Raw genomic sequence first — 22,412 nt, forward strand, 5'->3', positions numbered from 1 at the left:
CCTCCTTCCTCCCCTTTTTGAAGATGGAAACCACATTGGCCCTCTTCCAGTCCTCTGGCACCACACCAGAGCACCACGAGTGCTCGTACAGCCGTGCCGGGGGTCCCGCAATGACCGCAGCTAATTCCCTCAGCACTCGGAGGTGGAGATCGTCCGGACCAGCTGATTTAAATACATCCAGTCCCTCCAGAAGTTCCCTGACTAAATACGCCCTGACCCTTGGCCTAGGTGAGCCTCCCTTGGGGCCTGAGGAGTGACTAGAAATAATGGTCACAAGCTGGCAGAGGGTAGATTCAGGCGAGACATCAGGAGGCGCTACTTCACAGTCAGGGTGGCTAGGATCTAGAACCAACTTCCAAATGAACTGGTGCTGGCTCCTACCCTGGAAGTCTTTAAGACGAGGCTTGACAATCACCTTGCTGGGGTCGTTTGACCCCAGTACTCTTTCCTGCCATGGCAGGGGGTTGGACTTGATGATCTGCTCAGTTCCCTTCTGACCCTACTAACTATGAAACTATGAAACTGAGAGACAGAGCCATTCAGTAGCTAACTCAAATCTGGGATTTGAACCATCTGCAGAATCCCAGGGCCTCTAGAGCAGGGGTGGGCAAAATATAGCCCATGGGCCAGATCTGGCCCACCAAGCATTCGGCCTGCAGGGACCCCCAACCAATTCTACCCACGGGGATGAGAGTGAGGCACCCATGTGTATATGCAGCCCCCAGAATGTACCCTATTGCCTGGCTTCCACCCTTGTGGACAGAAGGGCCTGGCCAGCCAGCATGAAACTTCTGTGCAGGGCTGCTGCTGCTGCAGCTGCAGCCCCAGGGACCTTCTACACTTCCCCAGTCTCTTGCTTGCTCCAGGCAGCAGGTAGGGAAGCACCAGGGGCAGGGCTGCAGTTGGGAGGGAGCCCAGAGCATGGGGCTGGGACTGGGGCTGGTGGCAGCGTGGAGCCCATGCCCAGGGGAACAGGGGGCAGCAGCAGCAGGGACCTGGGGTGGGCAGTGAGGGAGTGTGGGGGAGTGTGGGGACCCCCTCACATTCCTCCCATGATGCGCAGCCCTGGCAGGCAGCAGCAGCAGCAGCAGCACCAGGCAGAGTGCTCAGGGTGCAAGTGCCTGGCGGGGTGCAGTTGTGGCCAGTGCTGTACATTGCAGCGAGGGGTGCAGCCTCCGCCAGGCTGCCTTTATCGCTGGTGCTCCCTGCCAATCACGTGCAGCCCCTGCACTAGCACAGCAGGGAGGGAAGCCCTACATGCTGGCTCTGGCTGCCTTCCCTGCCGGGGCTGTGCTGCAGGGGTGGGAAGCCCCAGGCTCCTTCTCCTGTGGGGTAGGGAAGGCAGCGGCTCCAGCATCTGAGGCTTCTCTCTGGTGCTGTGCAGCCTCTGGCAGGAAAGGCAGCTACCTCTAGCACATGGGGCTTATACACAACCCTCCAACATACCCTATGCCCCCGCACACACTATACAAAACTAAGAATTTATTTCTGAGTTATTATGCAATCACCTCTATATCCAGTACACAAACATAAATCATGACAAAATATTTTTTGTAATAAAATTAAAATATGTTATAGTAGGTGTTTGACTTTTAATGTATGATTTTTTTTTCCTGGTTCTAAGATGTTATACACCCTTTCCCAAAAGCACTATTTCCAGAAGGCAACAGGAAGGACTTCTGGTGGCAAAAGTTAGGGGTTAGGGGGTGGGACTTCCAGTCCCAAGACAACAACAAGGTGGTGGGGCAGCTGTCAAGGGGCAGGGCTTCCTGTGCAGCCCTCGAGACCGCACCAAAATTCATTAAGTGGCCCTCCACCTGAAATAATTGCCTGCCCCTGCCCTAGAGTCTTCTTGTGATGTCCCCCCACCCTCCAAAAGCTATTTGAAGACTGAAAAATGCCATCTGCAGCTCCATGCAGTGGTAAATGCCCTGTTTGTCTCTTCTACATCCACATCCCCCTCTGGCCAAGGTCAGGAAAGCCCTCACTATTTACCCCTTTCACCAATGTGGGGTTTTTGGATGGTGCCTAGCTATTCGAGCTCTATAAAAAGTAAACCAGGGCAAGGCAAACAGATGGGCCAGTGTGAGGGAGAACTGACAGCAGATGGCACTGAAATATTACACTAACATTTCCTTATGTTCAAAGCTCTGCCGTGGATTATGGCTGATTACTGAGCCGGTCTATTTAAAAAACGCAGAGCAAAACTGAGTACCATAGTGTTCAACCCTTCAACTAAAGCTCCCTGTTTCTCACAAGGATCTTAATGAATTACTAATGTGCTTTCAAAGGAAGGGAAGTGTTAACGCTGTTCAGGCAAGGGTCCTCCTAACAAAAAAACACCTGTGATAAGTAAAACTCCCAGGCACCAAGGGGAAAACTAACTTGTCATGAAGCTGCAAAAATCTGCTTCTCCATGGCAACAGCCAGAGATAGACATGGAGGTTAAAAGAGAAAGGCCCATTTGTTTTCAGTCTTTTTAAATGGCATTGTGTGATATTTTTGGAGAACGTGGAGCTACAAGCGTGATTTCAGCCAGGATGGAAACAACTGCAGTGTGCTCCATTCAGTGCAGGAGTCCAAGGGGTCTTTCATGATGTTGTCACCAAAACAGAAGGGATTTCCATGGGTCTATTGTTGCTTACAGTGAGGCCCTTGGGACTATCTGGCAAAGATTAAAGAACGCGTTCTGTGGCTTTAAAAATGAACACTTAGAGCCACAACCCAAGATAACCATTAGGGGAAATAATAAAGAGGTGAGATAAGGTGTAAACAGGAAATTTAACAGTCTTGCACTTGCCCAGACTTTGATGTCCTAGGTATCCAAAGGAGAGAAACTGGGTTGAATAGAGACCCAACAGTTCACACATCACCTCAGCAAAAAGGGAAGATGGAAAAGGAAAAACAGAGAGAAAAAAGAGAAAACAACCAAGGCAACCCAGCCATAACTACCTTAAAGCTGCATAGAGCTAGTGGCAAAACACTCAGAAAAAGGTCTAAAACCCGAAAGAACGTAGAGAGAACTGCTAGGCAGGCCCAGAAGCAAATGCCCCATGAACACTCACCAAGGCAGAGCAGCTCTACACAGAAGCAAGAATAGGGGTCCTTGCCATGATATGGGCATGTGAACTTTTCAGAGACTTTTTTATTTATTCTAAAATCTCCTTGTGACAGGAGTACCTCTACAAGAGTCTTTCTATCGGTGACTCCGCCCTCCTGTTATGGGCCAACCACCTGCCTTCTCACCTCCCATGCCTTGATCTTGGTTAACTGATGGATGTTAATTAGCAGGAGGCTGGCCATTTTATTTTTTTGCCCTGGTGCTAGGGGGCGCTATCTGCGGCTCCTTTCCTCCCCTACACCACACCCCAAGCTTCATGGATGGTACTGACATGGTTTTGACCTGGACCATTCTGTAATTTGGCCCTCTCCTTGATTTCCCTGGGTTTCCACTGCCTTGTCTCGTCCCATGCCTTCCTGGCACTCTGCTACCCCCTCAGTGAGGCCTCCTGCTGCCCCACCTCTCTGGGACTTCTCGCTGCCCTCTTTCCCTGGGGCCCTTCACTGCCCCATCACTCTGGGGCTTCTTGCTCCTTGTGGCCCTCTCTCTCTGGGGTTTCTCACCGCCCCCTCGCTCTGGGGCTTCTTGCTGCCGCCTCTCTCTGGGGCTGGGGCCAGTGCACCCCAAAATGCCGTGCCCTCTCTGGTGCCGGGGTCCCCACATCTAAGCCGTCTGGCTAACCATCATTCAAAATCCCTACCAGGGATTTCTCCACCCCATATCTGTGAACAGGAGCTGCTTGTGCCGTCAGGGTTCTCTACTCTGCTTGCTCCAGCAAAGCTCCTTCTCCCTTAGCTGCTAGCGGAGAGCTGCCCTTCTGACCTCACTCCTGGGGTTTATATGTGCCAGGCCCTGCCCCTTCCTGTCAGCTGAATCCCCAGCGGTTGCCCTAGCAACCCACACCTGTGCCTCTGCTCTGAGAGTAGCAGGCACCTTAGTGTCCTGCTACACACCTTCCTCCCCTTAAAACCTTCACTTCCCGGGTGGGTCCTTACGTTTTGTGGGCACTGCCTTGGTCCTGGCTTCTCTCAGCCTTTCCTCAGTCACCCAGTAACTTAGGAGGTGGAGGTTTTCAGGCACCTCCTACTCGCCTTTTCCCCAAGGTCGCACCATGTGGGATTTGTGAGAGTTACCCTGCCACAGGTAAACCCCGCCATTAGCCAGCCTTGGTAGGGTGCCGCTTAGGCCTGTCTTCTCTCTACATTTTAAATGTTCGTGAGGATGGCTCTGGGCATGGCGTACCCCTCTGACGGAGGCGGCAGGTGCATTAATGTTGTTGTTGGGAGTCCGTCTCCCTGCTGCCCCTCTATCCTTCTCCAATCGCCATTTGCAAGGTCTTGAATTTCCTTCCCCTGTCGCCTAACTGGTTGGTCCTGCCTGGGAGGTTCCAGACTTGGAGGGGTCACCCGGCCTCCTGGCAATGAGGTTAGGGTTCCTAGTTACACGCCTCCCTCTCTTCTCCCTTGTCTGGAATCCCTGTTTCTCCTGGCCCCCCTTCTTCCTCATATTGTCTCAAGAAGAAATCGGCATTTATGTTTTGGGTTCCAGGGCAATGCTTTACCTCAAAACAATATGGTTGCAGACTAAGGGCCCATCTCATCAGTCTTGCGTTGTTCGTCTTCATGCTCTGCAGCCAGCGCAGGGGTGTGTGATCAGTGATCAAGGTGAACCGCTGCCCTAACAAGTAATACTGTAGTGTTTCAATAGCCCACTTAATTGCCAAACACTCCTTCTCTACCGTAGCATAACTTTGTTTCGGTGGGTGTAATTTCCTACTTATGTAGGTTATAGGGTGCTCTTCTTCTCCTTCTCTCTGAACCACTACTGCTCCGATAGCCACATTTGATGCATCGGTCTGCACCAGGAAAGGTTTATTAAAATCCAGAGTATATAAGAGTGGTTGTAGGCATAGTGCATCCTTCACCGCTCAGAATGCCTTTTCTGCCTCCAGCATCCATCTCACTTTGGTTGGAGCCCCTGCTTTTATCATCTCCGTCAAAGGTACAACTACATGCGCGAAGTGAGGTACAAACTTTCTATAATAATTGGCCAGCCCCAGGAAAGCCCTCACTTGCTTTTTAGTATGGGGTGCTTAATATCTTCACAACACCTCCACTTTGCTCAACAAAGGTCTCACCTTCCCGCTTCCTACTAGGAACCCCAGGTATTGCGTTTTCTTTTTCCCTACAGTACATTTTTTTGGATTGGCTGTCAGCTCGGCCCTTCTCAAGTCTCGCAGTACAGCTCTCAGCACAGTAAGGCGTTCAGCCCAGTTCTCAGTGCATATATAAATATCATCAAGGTACGCCGTGGCGTAACCCCCATGGGGAGCCAAAACTCTGTCCATTAACCACTGAAACATAGCTGTAGGTCCATGCAACCCAAATGGCATGCGCCAGAATTGGAAGAGACCCCACGGGATGGCAAATGCTGTCTTTTCCTGATCTTCGGGTGCCACCGGGACCTGCCAGTAACCTTTTGTTAGGTTTAAAGTGGAAATGTAGCGAGCTTGCCCGATGTTTTCCACCAGTTCGTCCACTCTGGGCATTGGATAGTCACCAAACTTAGCCACTGCAGTCACTTCCAGTAATCGATACAGAGGCAGATTTTTCCATCAGGCTTTGGTACCGCTATGATGGGGCTCCGCCAGTCACTGTGGGATTTGCATATGATACCTTTCTCTAGCATCATTGCAATCTCTGTTTTTATCTGGCTTTGGAATCACTGGGGAATCCGTCTCCAATTCATACGTATTACCTGGCCTGGAGGAGTTTTTATCCAGTGTACCACGCCCTGAGCTTCCCCAGGGGTTCCCTGGAACACATCTCCATACTCCTTAACTAGCTCGGCAGCCTGTCTTCTCTGTTCTTCCGACAATCGCAGGGCCAGTTCTACATCACCCGGCCCACCTCCCTCCTTTAATGTGGGTCCCAAATCTAACTCCTTGGGATGAGAGGCTAAGTATATACACTCCCAGTCTTTCCACTTCTTCAACATATTGACATGGTATACTTGCTTCTTCTTCTGCTTATCTATCTGGTACATCTCGTAGTCCACAGGCCCTGCTTAGCGTATAACTTCATAGGGTCCCTGCCACCGGGCAAGTAACTTACCCTCACTGTCCAGCAATAGAACCAACACGCGGTCCCCCATGTCAAACCTCCTTTCCCAGGCACCTCGGTTGTAATGTCTCACTTGTCATTGCTGGGCTTCTCTGAGATTTCCTAACACCACGTTCTGAGCTGCTTCAAGGTGTTCCCACAGTTGGATCACATATTGGATGACGTTCTGGTCTTTACTCTGCTGTTCTTCCCAACTCTCTTTAATCAGGTCCAGGATCCCCCTTGGTTGCTGGCCGTACAATAATTCAAAGGGTGAAAACCCAGTTGAGGCCTGGGGTGCCTCTCTTACAGCAAACAACAAAGGTAGTATAGTTTTGTCCCAATTCTGCGGGCTCTCAACCACAAACTTTTTTAGCATTTGTTTCAATGTCTGATTAAAACATTCCACAAGCCTGTCCGTTTGGGGATGATACATGGCTGTCTTCAGATGTTTAATCCCCAAAGCTTTACTCACTCCCTTGAACATGCGTGATGTAGAGTTTGTTCCCTGATCAGTCAGTAGTACCTTAGGGAGTCCTACTCTTCAAAAGTTCGTTTGCCACCTTTGGCACAGACGCTGTCCACATCGGCACCACTTCCGGGTACCAAGTTGCATGATCTAATAAAACTAGTATGTACTGGTTTCCAGTGTTACTGTGGGGAAGTGGCCCTACAACGTCCACCACCACCCTCTCAAAGGGAACCTCTACCAGAGGCAATGGAATTAAAGAAGCCTTTGGGGGGTGCCTTGGGTTCACTTTTTGGCAAACGGGACACAAAGCGCAATATCTCACTACTTCCTGCACCAGTCCTGGCCAAAAAAATCTTGCCCGAATGCGTGTTTCTGTTTTGTCCTGGCCCAAATGTCCACCCATAGGGAGCTCATGAGCCACCTTCAATAAGGCCCGTCGATATCGCCGAGATACTAACAACTGTACGACCTCCCCTCCTTCTGGGTTCCCTTGTTTGATTTGGTATAGAAGGTCATTTCTGACCTCGAACCTCGGGGTTGTCTTTATCAGCTCTGGTCTCAATACCTCGCTGTTCCTTTGGGCTCGATGTTCCTGCAGCACCCACCGAAAATCCGTCTCCCAACTCTGTTCCAGCTGAAGGGGCCTTGCCCCTTCCTGTCAACTGACTCCCCAGCGGTTGCCCTAGCACCCCACACCTGTGCCTCTGTTCTGAGAGTAGCAGGCACCTTAGTGTCCTGCTACAGTCCTGTAAAACCTTACCACAAGCTGCTATGTGCTCTTCTGGGTTCAAGACACCTAGATGAGGTCCCACCTGGGTTACAATGTTTTCAAATGAGACTCACAAGGTTTCGGTTCTTGATCGGTCACTTCCTGGGAATGAATCTCACCACAGCTGATCCACTTTCCAGGGGCCCAATCTCAAATAGACCACAGCACAAGGATAAAGAGGAGGAGCAGCTCCCAGATGGTTTTATGGGTTCTGTACATGTTACTAAAGAAGAGCAAGAACCAGAAGAAGTATTGAGCAAAGCCTTGACAAGTCATGAAGAAGGCTGGACGAAGTCAGAAGTTGAAACCAGACTGAGTTGTATCTAGGGCTCTTACCATGAACCAGTGTCTGCTGCTCACAGGTTCCAGACTGGCTACCCCTGGCACCAAGGCAATGGGAAATCCCCGACAGATTGTATAAGAAACACCAAACTGCAGGATGAGAGCTGAACAGTCTGCTTGGCATTGGAGGATGAACAAATAACTACAACACAGAGTTGAGCAATGTGATATTTGCGCTCACATATGAATTAGCCCACTGGAACCAGTACTACCATCTGTTCTATCAGACAAACCATGGCAGGAAGCTGAAATGGATTTATTTTTCATTTGGATACCACCACCTCGAGGCGTAACAAGTCATTTTGGCATCCTGAACAGACTGGTGGGGAGAGGAGAAGAATGGGGTGTGAGGAAGACTAGAGAGCAAGGGTGTGAAACAATGCAGGAAGCTGTCACTGCCGGTCTGAATTGGTACCCAGGATGGTCTCCCAGTTCCCTGCTCCTGCCCCCCCAACGCTACTGCCACCATCTATGACTTTGGATTATTCCTCCAAATCCCCTGATGTTTCCAGGTTGCTCAATACCACATGAAATGCAGATGTGGAGGAGAGGGTAAATCCCACTTCTGCTTGTTATGGCACTCCAGATCAAGTCACTTCTGCAAACCACTTAGAGGCCTCATAGGGAAGCTGAGGACCATCTCAGATATCTACGGTCTTACTCGCTGCCCAGTCCCAATTTTCATAGATTTCATAGACATTAGGGCTGGAAGGGACCTCAGAAGATCATCGAGTCCAGCCCCCTGCCCAAAGGGCAGGAAGTCAGATGGGGTCATAAGATCCCAGCAAGATAAACATCCAATTTGCTCTTGAAGGTGATCAGTGTAGGTGCTTAAACCACCTTCGATGGCAGGCTATTCCAGACCTCAGGGGCAGTAAAAAAATTCTTCCTTATGTCCAGCCTGAAACGGTCTTGCAGGAGTTTGTGACCGTTCGACCTCGTCATCCCTTGGGGGCGCTCTGGTGATGCATGTGGCTCTCCTCTGGACTCTCTCAAGCTTCTCCACATCCTTTTTGAATTGTGGGGCCCAAAACTGGAAGCAGTACTCCAGCTGCAGCCTCACCAAGGCTGAGTACAAGGGGAGAATGACATCCCGGGATTTGTTTGATCAGCATCTATGGAGGCAAGCCAGCATTTTGGTCACTTTAGTAGCCGCAGCATCGCATTGAAGGCTCATGTTCATCTTGTGATCAATTTTCCCAGTGCAATGGTGAAAGAGAACTTGAGGTAAAGAAAACAAAACAACTTACTTCTAAATCCTCAGACCCTCATCTTATTGTGTTGACCTATTGATTAGCGTCTCTGCCAGATGATGGATTTGGGTCTGTTGAACTAGTGATGGGGAGGAAGGAGAAGTTCACTACCCTAAACATTCCTTCCTAATGAGGCCTAAGGAGGCCTGACTGGCAGAGCCTACCAAAAAAGAGACATCAAAGTAAAATGCCTGAGAGTACTGAATCCCACAGAGTACTTCTGGGTAGAAGATTCTCAAGAAAAGGCAACAATTAGGAACGTATCATCCCCTTGACTCTAATTATCAAGTGTGAATCATCCAACTAGAATAATCCAGTGTCATCTTGTTGCACTACTTGGTGGACCTCCAATACAATCAGGTCCTTATCCTGAGTCAGAACCTATCAACACCCCTTCTACAAGCCTCCTAAACCTGCTAACATGGCCATCCGGTCCCCTCCCAGCAAAGGGAGCTTTGTATGTTCTTCCATAAAAAGTTCAGATGCTGGTTTCATTCCCCTTTCTTTCCCAGGGAGAGGGCTGTGGTGATACTTGGGAACATTCAGAGCCATTATTCAAGAAACATCCCAGGGGGGTGCGTAATACGCAGATAAGGACATGTATCAGCAGACAATAAAGATACTCTTGCATTCATGTCTACCTATGGTATCCTGGGTCACTGTATGTAAGCAGAAGCAAGCTGGTATCCTGGGTCACTGTCTGGAAGCAGAAGCAAGCTGAAGGTCAGGAGGTAAGGCAAGGGATGAAAAGCTAGGACAGGGTCAGAAGCGAAGGAAACAAGAGCCCTGGGCTGGAGAGGGGCTTGACAAAACAGCCATAGGCACAAATGTTGACCAGCCTGAGGGCTAGTGTCCTAAATCCCTGGCTAGTGGTTCTCAGTGTCCTTTGAGTAACTCATTTTCTAATGAACCAAGGAACAGCTGGAGAGGCTAGCCTGACTAGCTACTGCTCCATTAGGCTTGGCTGGGGAGGTTTAACCAAGGCTGTTAGGCCTGAGTGCCTCACACTGAGTTGGTCAAAAGTTCTATAACACTGTGATTCCTGCATGATCCTGAGCTGATTCACACCAGGGAAATTGGGTGTTTCATGGGAAAGGGAACACCTTTTGGCTTTAGCTCACCATAGTTCACCATTATTGCAGCACCTTCAATTTTCCACTGAAATGACCTTCATCTGGAAAGGGCTGGCCAGCAAGAGGTGGGGAAGGGGGTGTCCTTGACAGCAAAAGAGTACAGCCTGCAAGCCCAGAGCTGTCTAAAGTCCATCCATGGTGGGCCTCCATGGCCATCTCTTTGGTGAGTTTATCCCCTTCACAGCCCTGCAATGCTAGGAAGTACCATTTCACAGTGGATGAGCTACAAATCGGCCACAAGAGATATGGTAATTTTGTGGGAGATCATGGAATTGAACCAGGGTCTACTCAGACATCAGGCTCATCCCATGAACATTGGACCAGTCCTCCCCAGTATTAAGAAGGGACAGTCTCTACTGCCTCCAACTGTGCTAGGGAACGTGACTGTGGGAACGCATCCACCCACTATTTCCACTTCCTACAGGCCAAATGCTGAGCAGTCACTGTTTGGGCAGCACTGGGCATGTGCCAGTATGCACCTGTAAGATGGCCAATGGGCTGTCTGTGCTCCAGGCAGCAGCTGGCTTATGCTTTTTCATACTGGGAGTGTGTGAGCAAGGTGTGTTTTTGTGGTGGTGTCCCTTAGCATGGGGGGGATTTGGTGCCATAATGCCTGAAGAGTCTTTCTATAGCTGGAATGGGTCTTGGATCAGTCTCTCTCTGGTGTGACCAGGCATGACATGGGGTAAGCTATGCTCAGAAATCTATGATAGGATGGAAAGACTAATGAAAAGTGACATGCATCTGGCTCTGAAGAGATTTATGTTGGTGTTGGTGTAAACCTCTGTTTTGTCCCATGTAAAAAATACTGTACATGATCTTCTACCACAAATGCCCATGGTAAGTGGGGTGATGGGAAGCAGAGGTGTTACTGACACATGGGACTCTGTTTCTAGTTATATTTTTAAGCATATGCAGGATCAGATTTTAACTCAACAGCACTCATCCCAGGGTGTCACAGAGGGCAGAATTTGACACACAAAGTTCATGCACTGCGCTGTTCAGACCTTGCTCGGATTTAGAAACGAAAGAAGAAGTCACCCAGATACGAGATGTTTTCCCCACAGATTGCTCCAATGCTTAATGATAACCAAGCTGAGCATTTTTGTGTTCAGACCATGGCATGGACATTCAATTTTTACACTGCCCCAAGGGACAGAAATTGTGAGATGAATTTCAAGTTTTCCTAGCAGTGGACCAAAATTTCGAGGCAGCATCCACTGCATATTGGAGACCCTGTGCGGGGCAGGGCATGCCCTGATGAAGGGAGACATAAGGCCATTCAGTGGCTTCCAAGCAAATGTTAGGTGCCATGCCAGCTACCATATCCATACCTCTGGCAGGCAATTGTGTGCCAGACCCATTCTAAAGAGTGGGAAACAGAGAAAAATGCAGAGTGACTGACCAGGAGCTGTACAGTGAGGCAATGGCAGACCCAGAATTAGGGCTCTTAGTTATGTGGCTTGGTACGGCCTTATTACATGGTCATTTTGGGTGGCTCCAGGAGCTCTTAACCCCTGGACTGTCCATGCATTAACACCTTAAAGTGTTTTTAAGCACTCATTATGCAGCTTAAAATTATGCCACTCAAGGGCAGGATTATCGTTGATCCGTACTACTCATCTCCTATACCACGGTTTGTTGCAGCCACTCCCCACAGATGTACCGCCCAAGTTGAAGTCCTCCAGTATCCCAGGATCTCTCACGTCCCTGCCTGTAGAGCAGGGATAGAAGCTGTCCTGGCTCACCAGCCTCTAGTGGCCACTCAAAGCTGCAGCTCCTAGTCCTGCCTCCGCTCACCAGGCCTCTATGGCAAGTCACAGCTGTGCAAATGGGGAACAGTCAGAGCAGGCGTCTAGAGTAAGGGTGTGACTGCTCCGAACTCCAAGCTAGTAATAGCACCCAACAACTTTGGTGTGGCTCCCGGCGTAAGGTGCAACGAGGCCCTTAGTCACATGCAGCAGCCATGCTGACTTCACTGCATTGCAAGTAAATGACAGAAGGAGAGAAACGTTCTGTTTTCTACTGCCTGACTGACCCCAGCTGTTTTGCATCACCTGCAATCTGTGGTAACAGGCACTGCTCAAGGGAACAGCATGCAACATCTTTCTAACTTGGAGAAAGGGGCTTTGGGGCACTGGCAGGCATGACTGACTAAAGCACTTACGCCTTTGTGTAACTCCAGTTTACCACCCTCTATCAGGGGTTGGCAACCCTCTATCAGTGTGTGTGCCAGAGCACAGCATGCAAAGCCATTTTGCTTGGCATGCCACAGCCGGCCCAGGCTCTGAGCACCTGTCGCTGGCCACAGAGCCCAGGCTGCTCAGAGCAGGAGGCCAGGAGGCTGCGAGTGGCAGGCAGCCAGCAGATTGCAAACAGCTTCACCAGGTTGTGGAGCCCCAGCACCAGCAACAGCTGCATGCAGGCCTGAGGTCTGTGGAGCCCCTGCCCAGTTCATTGCTGGCAGGGGAGGGGCTGGGGTTGCGCTGCCCCAGAACCCTTCCCTGCCATGTGCCCTGAGGCACGCATTCAGCCACCATTGGCCATGGAGCCAGGCCAGGGCTCTGACCCCAGTGCAGCTGTTTGCAGCCTGTCCACCGCCTGCTGAGAGCAGGATGGCAATGGCTGTACGTGTGCCTTGGGGTGCGCAGCAGGGAAGGGGCCAGAGCAGCACAACCCCAGCCTCTGGTCCGCCATCTGCCTGGAAGTGTCTGTGCATCTGCCACCAGCAATGAGGATCGGACTCCTCACAGCCACCCCCCTCGTCTGCCCCTGGCACGCCAAGTCAAGGTGTGGGTTGAGATTGGGGTGTTTTTGGCACTCCAGCCAAAAATGTTACCAACCCCTGTTCTATCTTATGTCTGTGATAGCTGTCCCTCCATCACATCCTTGCCCTTCCCTCCGTTTGTTTTTTTTGAAACTCGATGGGTGATTTTTATTAATAGAGCTGAGAGACAGAAAACTGTTCTTCCTGGTTTGCTTCAGTCCAGTCTTTTCAGGGAGGATGGATGGAGCTGGATTTCAAAATTCCCTGTATTCTGAAAGGAGGCACTTTTCCATGGAGTATCTTCTTCAGGTTCCTATAAACCTATTCCTATCACAAACTGGAGTCCCAGTCTTCAGCTGGTTCCACAAAAGTCAAAGAGCTATGCCAGCTCACACCAGGTGAGGCTCCGGTCTGTCTTGTTTGGCTTCTGATGCTGCAAGACAGGACTTTCTTAGAACAAACCAGAGGACCCAGATTCATGTCTATAGTTGCTGGTTCATTTTGTTTGTTGAGCATAAAAATATTCAGTATGAAATAAATCTTGGACATGAAAGGTTAGACTGCAGCTGTGGCAAGCTGAGTTGGCAGTCGCTTCTACCTATTTGATTCGCAAAAGAAAAAGGGATGGATAATAATATTGGGACCAGTGATCATATGACTTCCATCTGAAAGCACCTCTGATCAGAAGAGTATAGCATACAGAGCAATCAAAGACACTTTGATCTTGGACAAAAATTACTGAGATGTCTCAGTAGTGAACAGCATGGAAATATCTCCTATCTTTCAAGGAATGATAGATTTTGTAAAATGGAGGTGAGCAATGAATGGCCATTTTCATCGTTACCACTGGGTGGCAATAAATATTAAACAGAGACTTTGAATGATCACTGTGCAAATCACACATCTCTTGTCCGTGCTCCAGAATATCATTTGGGAGAGAAGGGGAGTGATTATAGGACTCTGGCAAAAACAGAGATTTTCTGAAGGGATTATTTAGCAAGCTGACAATAAAGCAGTCAGTAAGCTTTATAGTGAGATGTGAGATTTAATATTATTTAGCTTCTAGAGGAAATAAATCTGTACCTTCTTCCATGGAGCATGTATTCCAAATCAATTTTGTATTTCATGTTCAGCCCCAGAAGTTATCCACTCTGATCAGAATGAGAAAGGTGCATTTACTGCTGAAAAATGATTTCATTATGGACATTGGACCTCAGTCAGCCCTATGCAGTCAGGATAGAGGGTTGGGAAATAAATTAATATTGATATATAAATTAAACAGATGATGACTGACTATTCTTGAACTACATCAAATCTGAAACTAAGTAACTGGAGTCATGAAACAATCTGAAGTGTAGTATGGGGCTAAACCCAATGATTTGGTTGCAGTTACTGTCCACTGGGAAGAACTTTGCCTTAATTTTTTTTTCAGTTGATAACATCCCAATATTATAGAGTTTCTAAGTACTGGAAAACTATAGCTGTATAGTCCCACCATGCCTTTTATTATAACTCCTTATTTGTTTCTCATATTTTAAAAGAATAGCTCCTCTGAGGTTGACATTTTGCAGACTTGCACTCTTAGCTAGAGATTCAATATTTTAGAAAGTTTCAGGTCACTTCATTGAGCCCCTTGTGAATTCTTGTCTTGAGGAACAAACATACTCTTTACAAGACGGGAAAATAAACACACTGGCCAAGACCCTATTCTGCCACATGACTTTTAGGATCCTGAAATCATGAGCAATAAGTGTTGGGAGTCTCCTACTGGACTGGGAGAGGCCTGTGTGCCTTCAGGGTAGACTAGGGTCCACATCGGGAGGTGCACCAGACTGCCTAATGAAAGGACAGAAGAGCTAAAGGGTGGAAGAGGTTCATCTCCTGAGCCTAGACACATGTATTTCTGGGATGAGCCATTAGCAGGCAGATTAGGACCTGGGGTTATAGGATACTCCCAATCAAATACTCTAATAGACCCTAGTGATGCCCGAGGGAGCCATATTGAGCCACTGCAACATCCCCAGCCCTGTGCCTTAAACTTCACATACTAGGCCCCAATACCCTGAGACTGTCTTAAAAATAAAGAGATTTGAAGAGAAGGTGGCTTGGAGCAGCTTTTTATTTCTCTCTGCCACTGCTGGTGGCGTTCATGGTTTCATGCTATATTTTGTGATGATGAAAGCTAAAATGTTAGAAAATGAAAGCTGAGGTTCCCTTGGGCTTTCCAGACCCGGGGCTTGCAGGAACATCACAAGATGCTCAACAGGATGGTGAGTGAAGTCTCCAGGGGAGCTACACTGGTTTATGCCTGTTGACAATCTGGCCCATATTTTGCCTAAAAGGCCTGGATCCTCTTAGGGGATGCCTGGCCTCAATAATCTTAATGGCCCTGTTCCTGCAGCTCTGCGTGTTTACTAGTCTAGCGGTAACCATGCAGGCCCTGCCACGCTGAACTCCAGAGAGTGCTCTAGACTGTGGCTCCGAGCAAAAAAAAAGCTTTTGTAGTATTGTACTGAGCACCCGGTCAGGACTTGACAAACAATAGATAGCAATAAGAAAGTAGCCAGTCACTGCTGTTGAGCTGGGAAGGTTCCCACCACCACTGTTTTTAAGAGACTAGAAATGGCAAATGCTCCGGCATAACAGGAAACAGCGTGGGAGTCCGTGCAGGAGTCCTTTGCATAGACTGCAAGGGAACATGCCTTAATAGCGACTGATATTGGTTTAAGCAATGGGACAAACTCATGGTAGGACAAACGATGCTGCTACAATAATTGAGGGAACTGGATCAGATTCATCCCCTGACTCCAGTCATTTGGTAGAGCTATGCAAGGGAGGAAGTTGGCTTTTGCCTAAAGACTCACACGTGCAATTGCTGTCGACCTTGATGACAGATGTGCATGTCTCTACAAGGGGAGCAAGTGACCCCATAACAAGAGGACATGCTGGAACATAACATTCGGAGAGCTGTGAGCAAAGCCTAGGGAGCAAGCAAGGCAAACACTACAACAGTTCACAATTCAACATTGACAGGCCAGCAGCCTAGGTCAGCTCATCACTGGTATCTGGGGCATTTCTTAAGACTTCAGGTCTGAACAGGTAGGAAAAAGAGGATAGATGTTGTCCCGGTCCCCCTCTCATTTGTTGGGGACCAGGTCAAGGCCAAGTCCTGTGTCCAGTCTCCCCAGTAGCTCAAAAAATTGAAAGCTTTATCATACCCATTCTATGCTATTTTGTCCACAGCTGGGCTGGGAGTGAGATCACTGCAGTGGAGGACTGACCCCTCGGCATTTACAGGATTAAAATATGCACCTTTAATCCTGAATTAAGCTAATTTATTATCCCAAAGTAATCTAAGAATTAATTTATCTCACTGCTCTGCAAACATTGAACATGACAGTCAGTAGCTTATTGGGGGGTGGGCAACCAGGGCACCAGTCCGGGGTGCTCGCTTACAGAGGGGATGAGAACAGCAGTCACCCCAGCCAGCCCAGCCCCTGCCCAGGCACGTGGTCCCTTGGGGAGGGCAGATTAGAGCAGCCCCTAGGTTGCCTTCATCTGTAGTGTAGGTGAGGCAATTAGTCAGTGAGTCCTGAGCTCTGCTTCTTCTCTACTGCAGCAAAGAGTCAGGACCACTGTCTACCAAGACTTCTTGTTCCTCACGCTTTTATAAAGCAGACCATAAAATAACTGGATCCAACTTTCCCATCACACACCTTGCGATCTCACTTATGCATCTGCATCAGGGACAGAACAGAGGGACCCCTCAGAGACCTTGTGAAGAAGCTATCAATCAGACACAGTCATCCAGAGAATTAAGGCACTAACCTGTCACCTTCGCAGACGTCAATCCCAATTTGACGCAGGGGGTGGATAATGCTCTATGTTCAGTAGCTTTATCTTCCTCTCTCGTGGACCTTTGTTCCCATCACAAAGGGCACCATGCTACGTGGTAGTCTGCTTTAAAGACACCTCCAGACTAGAGCTGTTACAGGTCAGGATTCAAATGTATTTGGCTGAGCTGAATAACAAGGAAGCTTTCTCACTCAAAACACAACTACAGCACCCACATGCAAACCACCTGGTCTGCAGCAACGCCTCCCTTTCACAGGCTGTGGGCTTAAACACCCTTTTCAGTCCGTTTTATTTTTTTTTTAAATCATGCTTTTTTGAAACATAGGCAGTGCTCTGCTCTCTTCATGTCCTTTTTAACAGCAGCAGGTTCACAGGTATCCCTCTTTCCCGTGGTGTAGATCACTTCACTTGCAGAGGGGATGAGAACAGCAGTCACCCCAGCCAGCCCAGCCCCGGCCCAAGCATGTGGCCCCTTGCGGATGGCAGATCAGAGCAGCCCACCGGCTCTGAATGACAGAAGTGCCATGTAAAACCTATCTTGGAAGCTGATTCAGTCACCACTGGCTTACTCCCAGCTGATGATTACAGGTCACATCCTGAGATCCTCATGGAGGTTTTACTCATTTGGTAATGATGCCAATCTCTCACCCCCAACCTGGACTTGAATGGTTGTTTTGTGCATGTTAAGGACCCAAACTAGACTGAGGTCTTTAGTATTTAGCTCCACAGTAATTCTCAGTTTCATCATTTCCCCTGCAAGGAAATCCAGGATCTAAGCATTAGCATTACTGGGGTTTTGGAAAGAACAAAATGAAGCTGTACTTATTCCATTCACAAGACTGGAGAGTATACACAGACAGGATGGAGGGCGTTCAGCCAGCACCACTCATTCATTCAGACAGCATTTTGCCATCAAAAAACCATTTGTTTCTTTGAATGGTTCTTTCCACCCACCACAGAGAACTGTTCTCCCCATCTTCCTTCACAAGAGCCTGACTTATTGCCTGGTGATTATTTTGTGTAGAGCTAATTATTTCAGATTTGTTCTCAAGACCCCTGACTTATGAGCTATCCCTACATTGATCAATGGACCTGTCCAGGAAATGCTTTCATGCCTGAGTAAAGTTACTTGCAGATGCAAGTGTTTGCAGAACCAGATGTCTTCATCATTTAAAAACTAAAACATGCCACTATAATCACAAAAATTTACTATAACCACTATAACCACCATTCCAACTTACGCTAAACACCCAATAAGTTGGGTGGGGGTAAAGGATACCTCCCAGAGCCGCTACAAACCTTCTGCTGTTCCAACTGCAAAGCGCCTTTCCTCAACCTGCCTCGCTAATAAAATGAGTGCATCCAACACTAAATAACTACGGTGCTTTGTTTTAAAATTCAAATGTAATTTCCTCTCAGAGGAGAGGAGAGAAGGAAAGAACAAAGTGTGATGGACGTTCATCATGCTGTTCCAAGTAGCATGGATAGTACCGTGATATGACAGGAGAGGGCATAACAGAAAAACCTGAACAGATGGGAATGGGAATTTGGGTTGGTTAAGACTAGAGGAAGGTGCCCAACAAGAGAAGAAGATGGGCTGCAAAGGCAGAATCATGCTGTTGTTGTAGTAGTCCTACTGAGAGATGTCTAAGGCCCGTCCAGTCTTACCCCATGCCTAGCACAGGCCATACCACTCCACCCAACGACTTCTACGTCAATCCTAATAACTCATTAACCCTTGGGGCTAAGCTAAAGTGGATCTTTTAGAAACACTGTCTCTTGATTTTAAGTGCTGCGAAAACCATTGTCTCTCCTGGGGAGCTTTTCCACAGATTCATTTCCCCACACTGCTAAAAAACCCAACAACAACAAAAAACCCTTGAATTTTTCAAGCTTCAATTTTTCTACTGAAAAGCCATCATAGGGGGATCTTACACATCTCCCATCTTCACAGCTAAATTCGGGGGGGAGGGCAGAAAAAACGTGTTATTTAGACAATGTAAATTTCTGCATTTACCTTTTTGCTTATTTAAAAACTGCAGCTGGTGTGAAGCTAAGGGACTTCTTTTCTCAGAGTCCTTGGAAGACAGTTTACTTTGGTTAACAACCGTTTCTTCAATTGGTTTCTTCAGAATTATTCTTTCTTTTAGTTCTTCAGTACTGACGGCAGAGGCGGGCGGCTCAACACTTACTTTGGGCGCAACAAAAGAGCATTTCAGATAGGACGCGGACTCTGCTAGGTTTTCCCTGTTCATCCTACTCTCTGTTGTGTTACTTACTTCATAGTCTGAAGCATCAGCTCGGGAACCATTCTCTTCCTGGATTATGTCCATAATTATCGGTTTCATCAGAGGAGAATCTTGCTCCCTCTTTGGACTTTCTTCCGAGGCCGAAGAGGCATCACATGACTCAATGATCAGTTCGCTGTCGAGCTCAGCTTCGCGCTCTTCCCTCAGGATGCTGTACTGTATGGAAGGGGAGGCAGGTGATGGAGGAGGCCCGCCAATATGACTGAAGGTCATGTAGTTGGAGTGCAGCACCTCCTCTGCAGCCAGTGGGTCTTCGGAGACAAGTTCAATCTCCGAGTCACCGGATTCAGCGCTGCTGGCTTCGTTGTCTGGGGGCGCTGAAGCAGCCGGGCGCCCAGGTTTGGTTTTCTGATCTGGTTTTTCTGCATAGACACCCTGTGATCGCTGGGCTTCAGTGGCTTCAAAGGTAAAGCCCTTTGCTTCTTTAATGGCACTGATGAGCTCATCCTCGGAGAGGCTGCATTTCCCTTGAGATTCGGAGCCAGATGGTTCTATCATCCCACATGAAGAAAGACAGAAAGACAGACAGAAAGTTATTAACACAGCTGACTTCTGAGTGCTTAGGCAACAGACACAATAGATGTAAAGCAGCCAGGCCGAATTACCTTTAATAAGACATAAGAATAATACCGAGCTTCCTTATGCCTTTGCAAAGGAAATAAGCATCATTCTCACTATTTTACTGATGGAAAACGGACACACACAGTAGCAGTGCCTTGTGCAAGGTGCCTCAATAATGAAAGTTTAGCTCTGCTTTGAAAATGGAAACGTCAAGTTCAAAATCAGGCACCTCAATGTACATGTGCATGCAGAAAGTATTTTGACATCACTCCTCATAACTTATACAGAAAAAAATAAAAAGGTAGCAATCTCTTAACAACAGCTATTCATCTTTTGGGGGTTTGTACACAACAGGCACCGGGCTTTTTAAGATGGCAATAGTCTTCTTCCACTGCACAACGCGGTTGGGATTGCATTCCCAGTGTCGTGGATTAGAAAGATGCATCAAATACACTGTTCGTGATGCCCATGGTGGTATTTAAAATATCACCAGAACAACAGCTGAATAAATAAATCAGGCCTTTCATTCAGCTCTTACTGGGACAAACTCGCACTGGAGCCAGTGAGGACTGGTTTAGATCAAGTCTCAATGGCACATGAGCAAAGACCTCATGATTTGGACTGACGTAAGTTGACCCTTTTAGATCTAGATCTGACATTTTAATTCATCTCCATCTGGATACAAAGGAGCAAATCCACTGACTACAGTGTGGGCTTTGGGTCTGAGGAAATTAGGTCTTTCTGGATCATTCATAAGCATCTGTTTTGAAATTTCAAAGCAGAAACCAGATACTTCTGGCTGTTTCTTAAAACAGCTATTTATCTTTATGTAATAACAAAACTTTCTAAAAGTATCAATTATAAAGGCATGTGCATGTTGTAAGTGAAATCAGTGCTTGACTGCACTCTTCATGCTCTCTCCAGCTGAAGCTGTAGCTTTTTCTTGTGCATTTGACAGCAATTGTACGCATCGCATCTGATAATCTCCCACTTGCCTGCCTGACTTCCACCACTTGTATTCTGGGCCAGGTACCATGTCCACCTCTGTGTCTGTACAGTACTTATGTACACCAGTGTATTGACCATACAAGGGCTTTGCTTGGTGCCACAATCAAGTACCTAATAACAACGAAGTGAATGAAGGATAAAGGGTCATCATGTTCTTTCCACCTTTAACCTAAATTCTCTCACCACCACCCTTTCTCCCAAGCTTCTGCACTCATCTCCTCTGTCCTAAGCCAAGCCCCTCTGCAGCAATCCATCCCTACCCAGCAAAGCAGTTAAGCATGGGCTTAACTTTAAATCACTGGGACTTGAGTGCGCACCTTCAAGTAAGCATACGCAAAACTTCAGCATATGTGTATTTATAAGATGCCTCCCTACGGCCCCTCATTTTGATCCTGTGACATATTCATAGACATGGACAGATCTAAGATTTTGAAAAGCAAGGTGCAGATGGTGTGGCACATCATCCCACAATGCATATTTATAACACAATGCATATTTTTATCCAGTTAAAGAAAAACGAGATGCTTACTAATATGCTAGGAGCAAGCAAAAACAAACAAAAACTAATGGAGTGTGCACTCGTTTGTTAGCTTATGTATCAAGTTTAAAAAAGCACACTGAACTAGGCCAAAAATAGTCCAAAGACATTGCATCAGTAGTCCTGTAGTCATTATAGTTAAATGTATGTCTCTTCTTCAGATTCAAAAATCAAAATCTAGCCTTCCTGAGTGTCTTGATGGCGCCTCCAATATTTCAGTGTCAGTTACTTCTACACCTGAATTAATACTACCACACCTGAGTTCAGGTGGGTTTTTTTGGTAGAGCTACAAATAATCTGCAGGATGGTGAAACAGAAGACAGACATTACCAGTAATGACTAATAGACAGCAAAGTTGCAAAAGAAATGCTAGTTTGAAGAGTGGAACCTCAAGACCATTAAAAAGGAGAGAAGGTTGTTAACATTTACTGAGTGGCAAGAGCTTAGCTTGAATCAGGGAGATGACAATGAGCCATAAAGCCAAGTGACTCTCTCAGCACTGCCTGAATTTTTGAAGTTTGGGTGGAGAAGGTATTAAAGGGGAGTGCACCACTGCACCCTGCCCCCCCCAGATCCATGCCTGTTCACAGGTATCATTTTACTACCAATAAAAGAATTCAGATAACAGCAGAACTGACCCTACTCCTTGTCCCCAACAGACCCAACCTGAGGCAAAAACTTCCTCGGGTCTTTAACATTTGGTTGGTGGATTTAAAGAAAAATAATTGTCTCTTCACTTCCTGGCTTGGACTGGAAACAAAAGTGCTGAGATTTTGGAAGTGAAGCTGTGCTTCCCATCAAGCTTCTGGGATCAGCTGGAAGCAGAAACTGCATGTGAAGCACAGCAAGGGAAAGACATCACAGGATTTTCCACCTGGGCTACTCTTGTGTAGATAAGCAGACAACGCTGCATTATATCAGTGAACTCTTACATTTGATGAAACAAAAATCACAAAGACACTGAGAATCAGTGGGAAATGTCCCAGAGAACATGCAATGGATAAAACTTGCTGCATAACAGCAAGCACCAATACTAATTCCCCTAGGGCTGCCCTTCATTTTAGAGGGGCAGGAAAATAGCAAATCATTGCAGAGCTACATAAACTACCCCACCCCACACTGGAGATTCAATAGGTTCAGAGAGATCATTCAGACCCCAGTGGACTATTTTGGGGTACTCTTCCAAAAGATTTCAGACCCATGAGAAATTAACCCATCACTAGAAATACAAAACTCGAGTCTC

At 47.5% G+C, this 22,412-nt stretch overlaps 1 protein-coding gene across 3 annotated transcripts in view; it reads right to left on the reverse strand.

Moving 5' to 3' along the window:
* The window catches only part of RTN1 (reticulon 1), a 261,493-nt gene that overhangs the window by 72,483 nt on the left and 166,598 nt on the right, over positions 1-22,412 (reverse strand). For all 3 annotated transcript variants that reach the window (XM_019550913.1, XM_019550914.1, XM_019550912.1), the window contains one exon: positions 18,771-19,553. In XM_019550913.1, coding sequence (XP_019406458.1) covers positions 18,771-19,553 — 783 coding nt within the window. The remainder of the gene's footprint in view (positions 1-18,770; positions 19,554-22,412) is intronic.

The sequence above is a fragment of the Crocodylus porosus genome, unplaced genomic scaffold, assembly GCF_001723895.1.
Source record: "Crocodylus porosus isolate Cpor-Errol unplaced genomic scaffold, CroPor_comp1, whole genome shotgun sequence".
Lineage (NCBI taxonomy): Eukaryota > Metazoa > Chordata > Crocodylia > Crocodylidae > Crocodylus > Crocodylus porosus.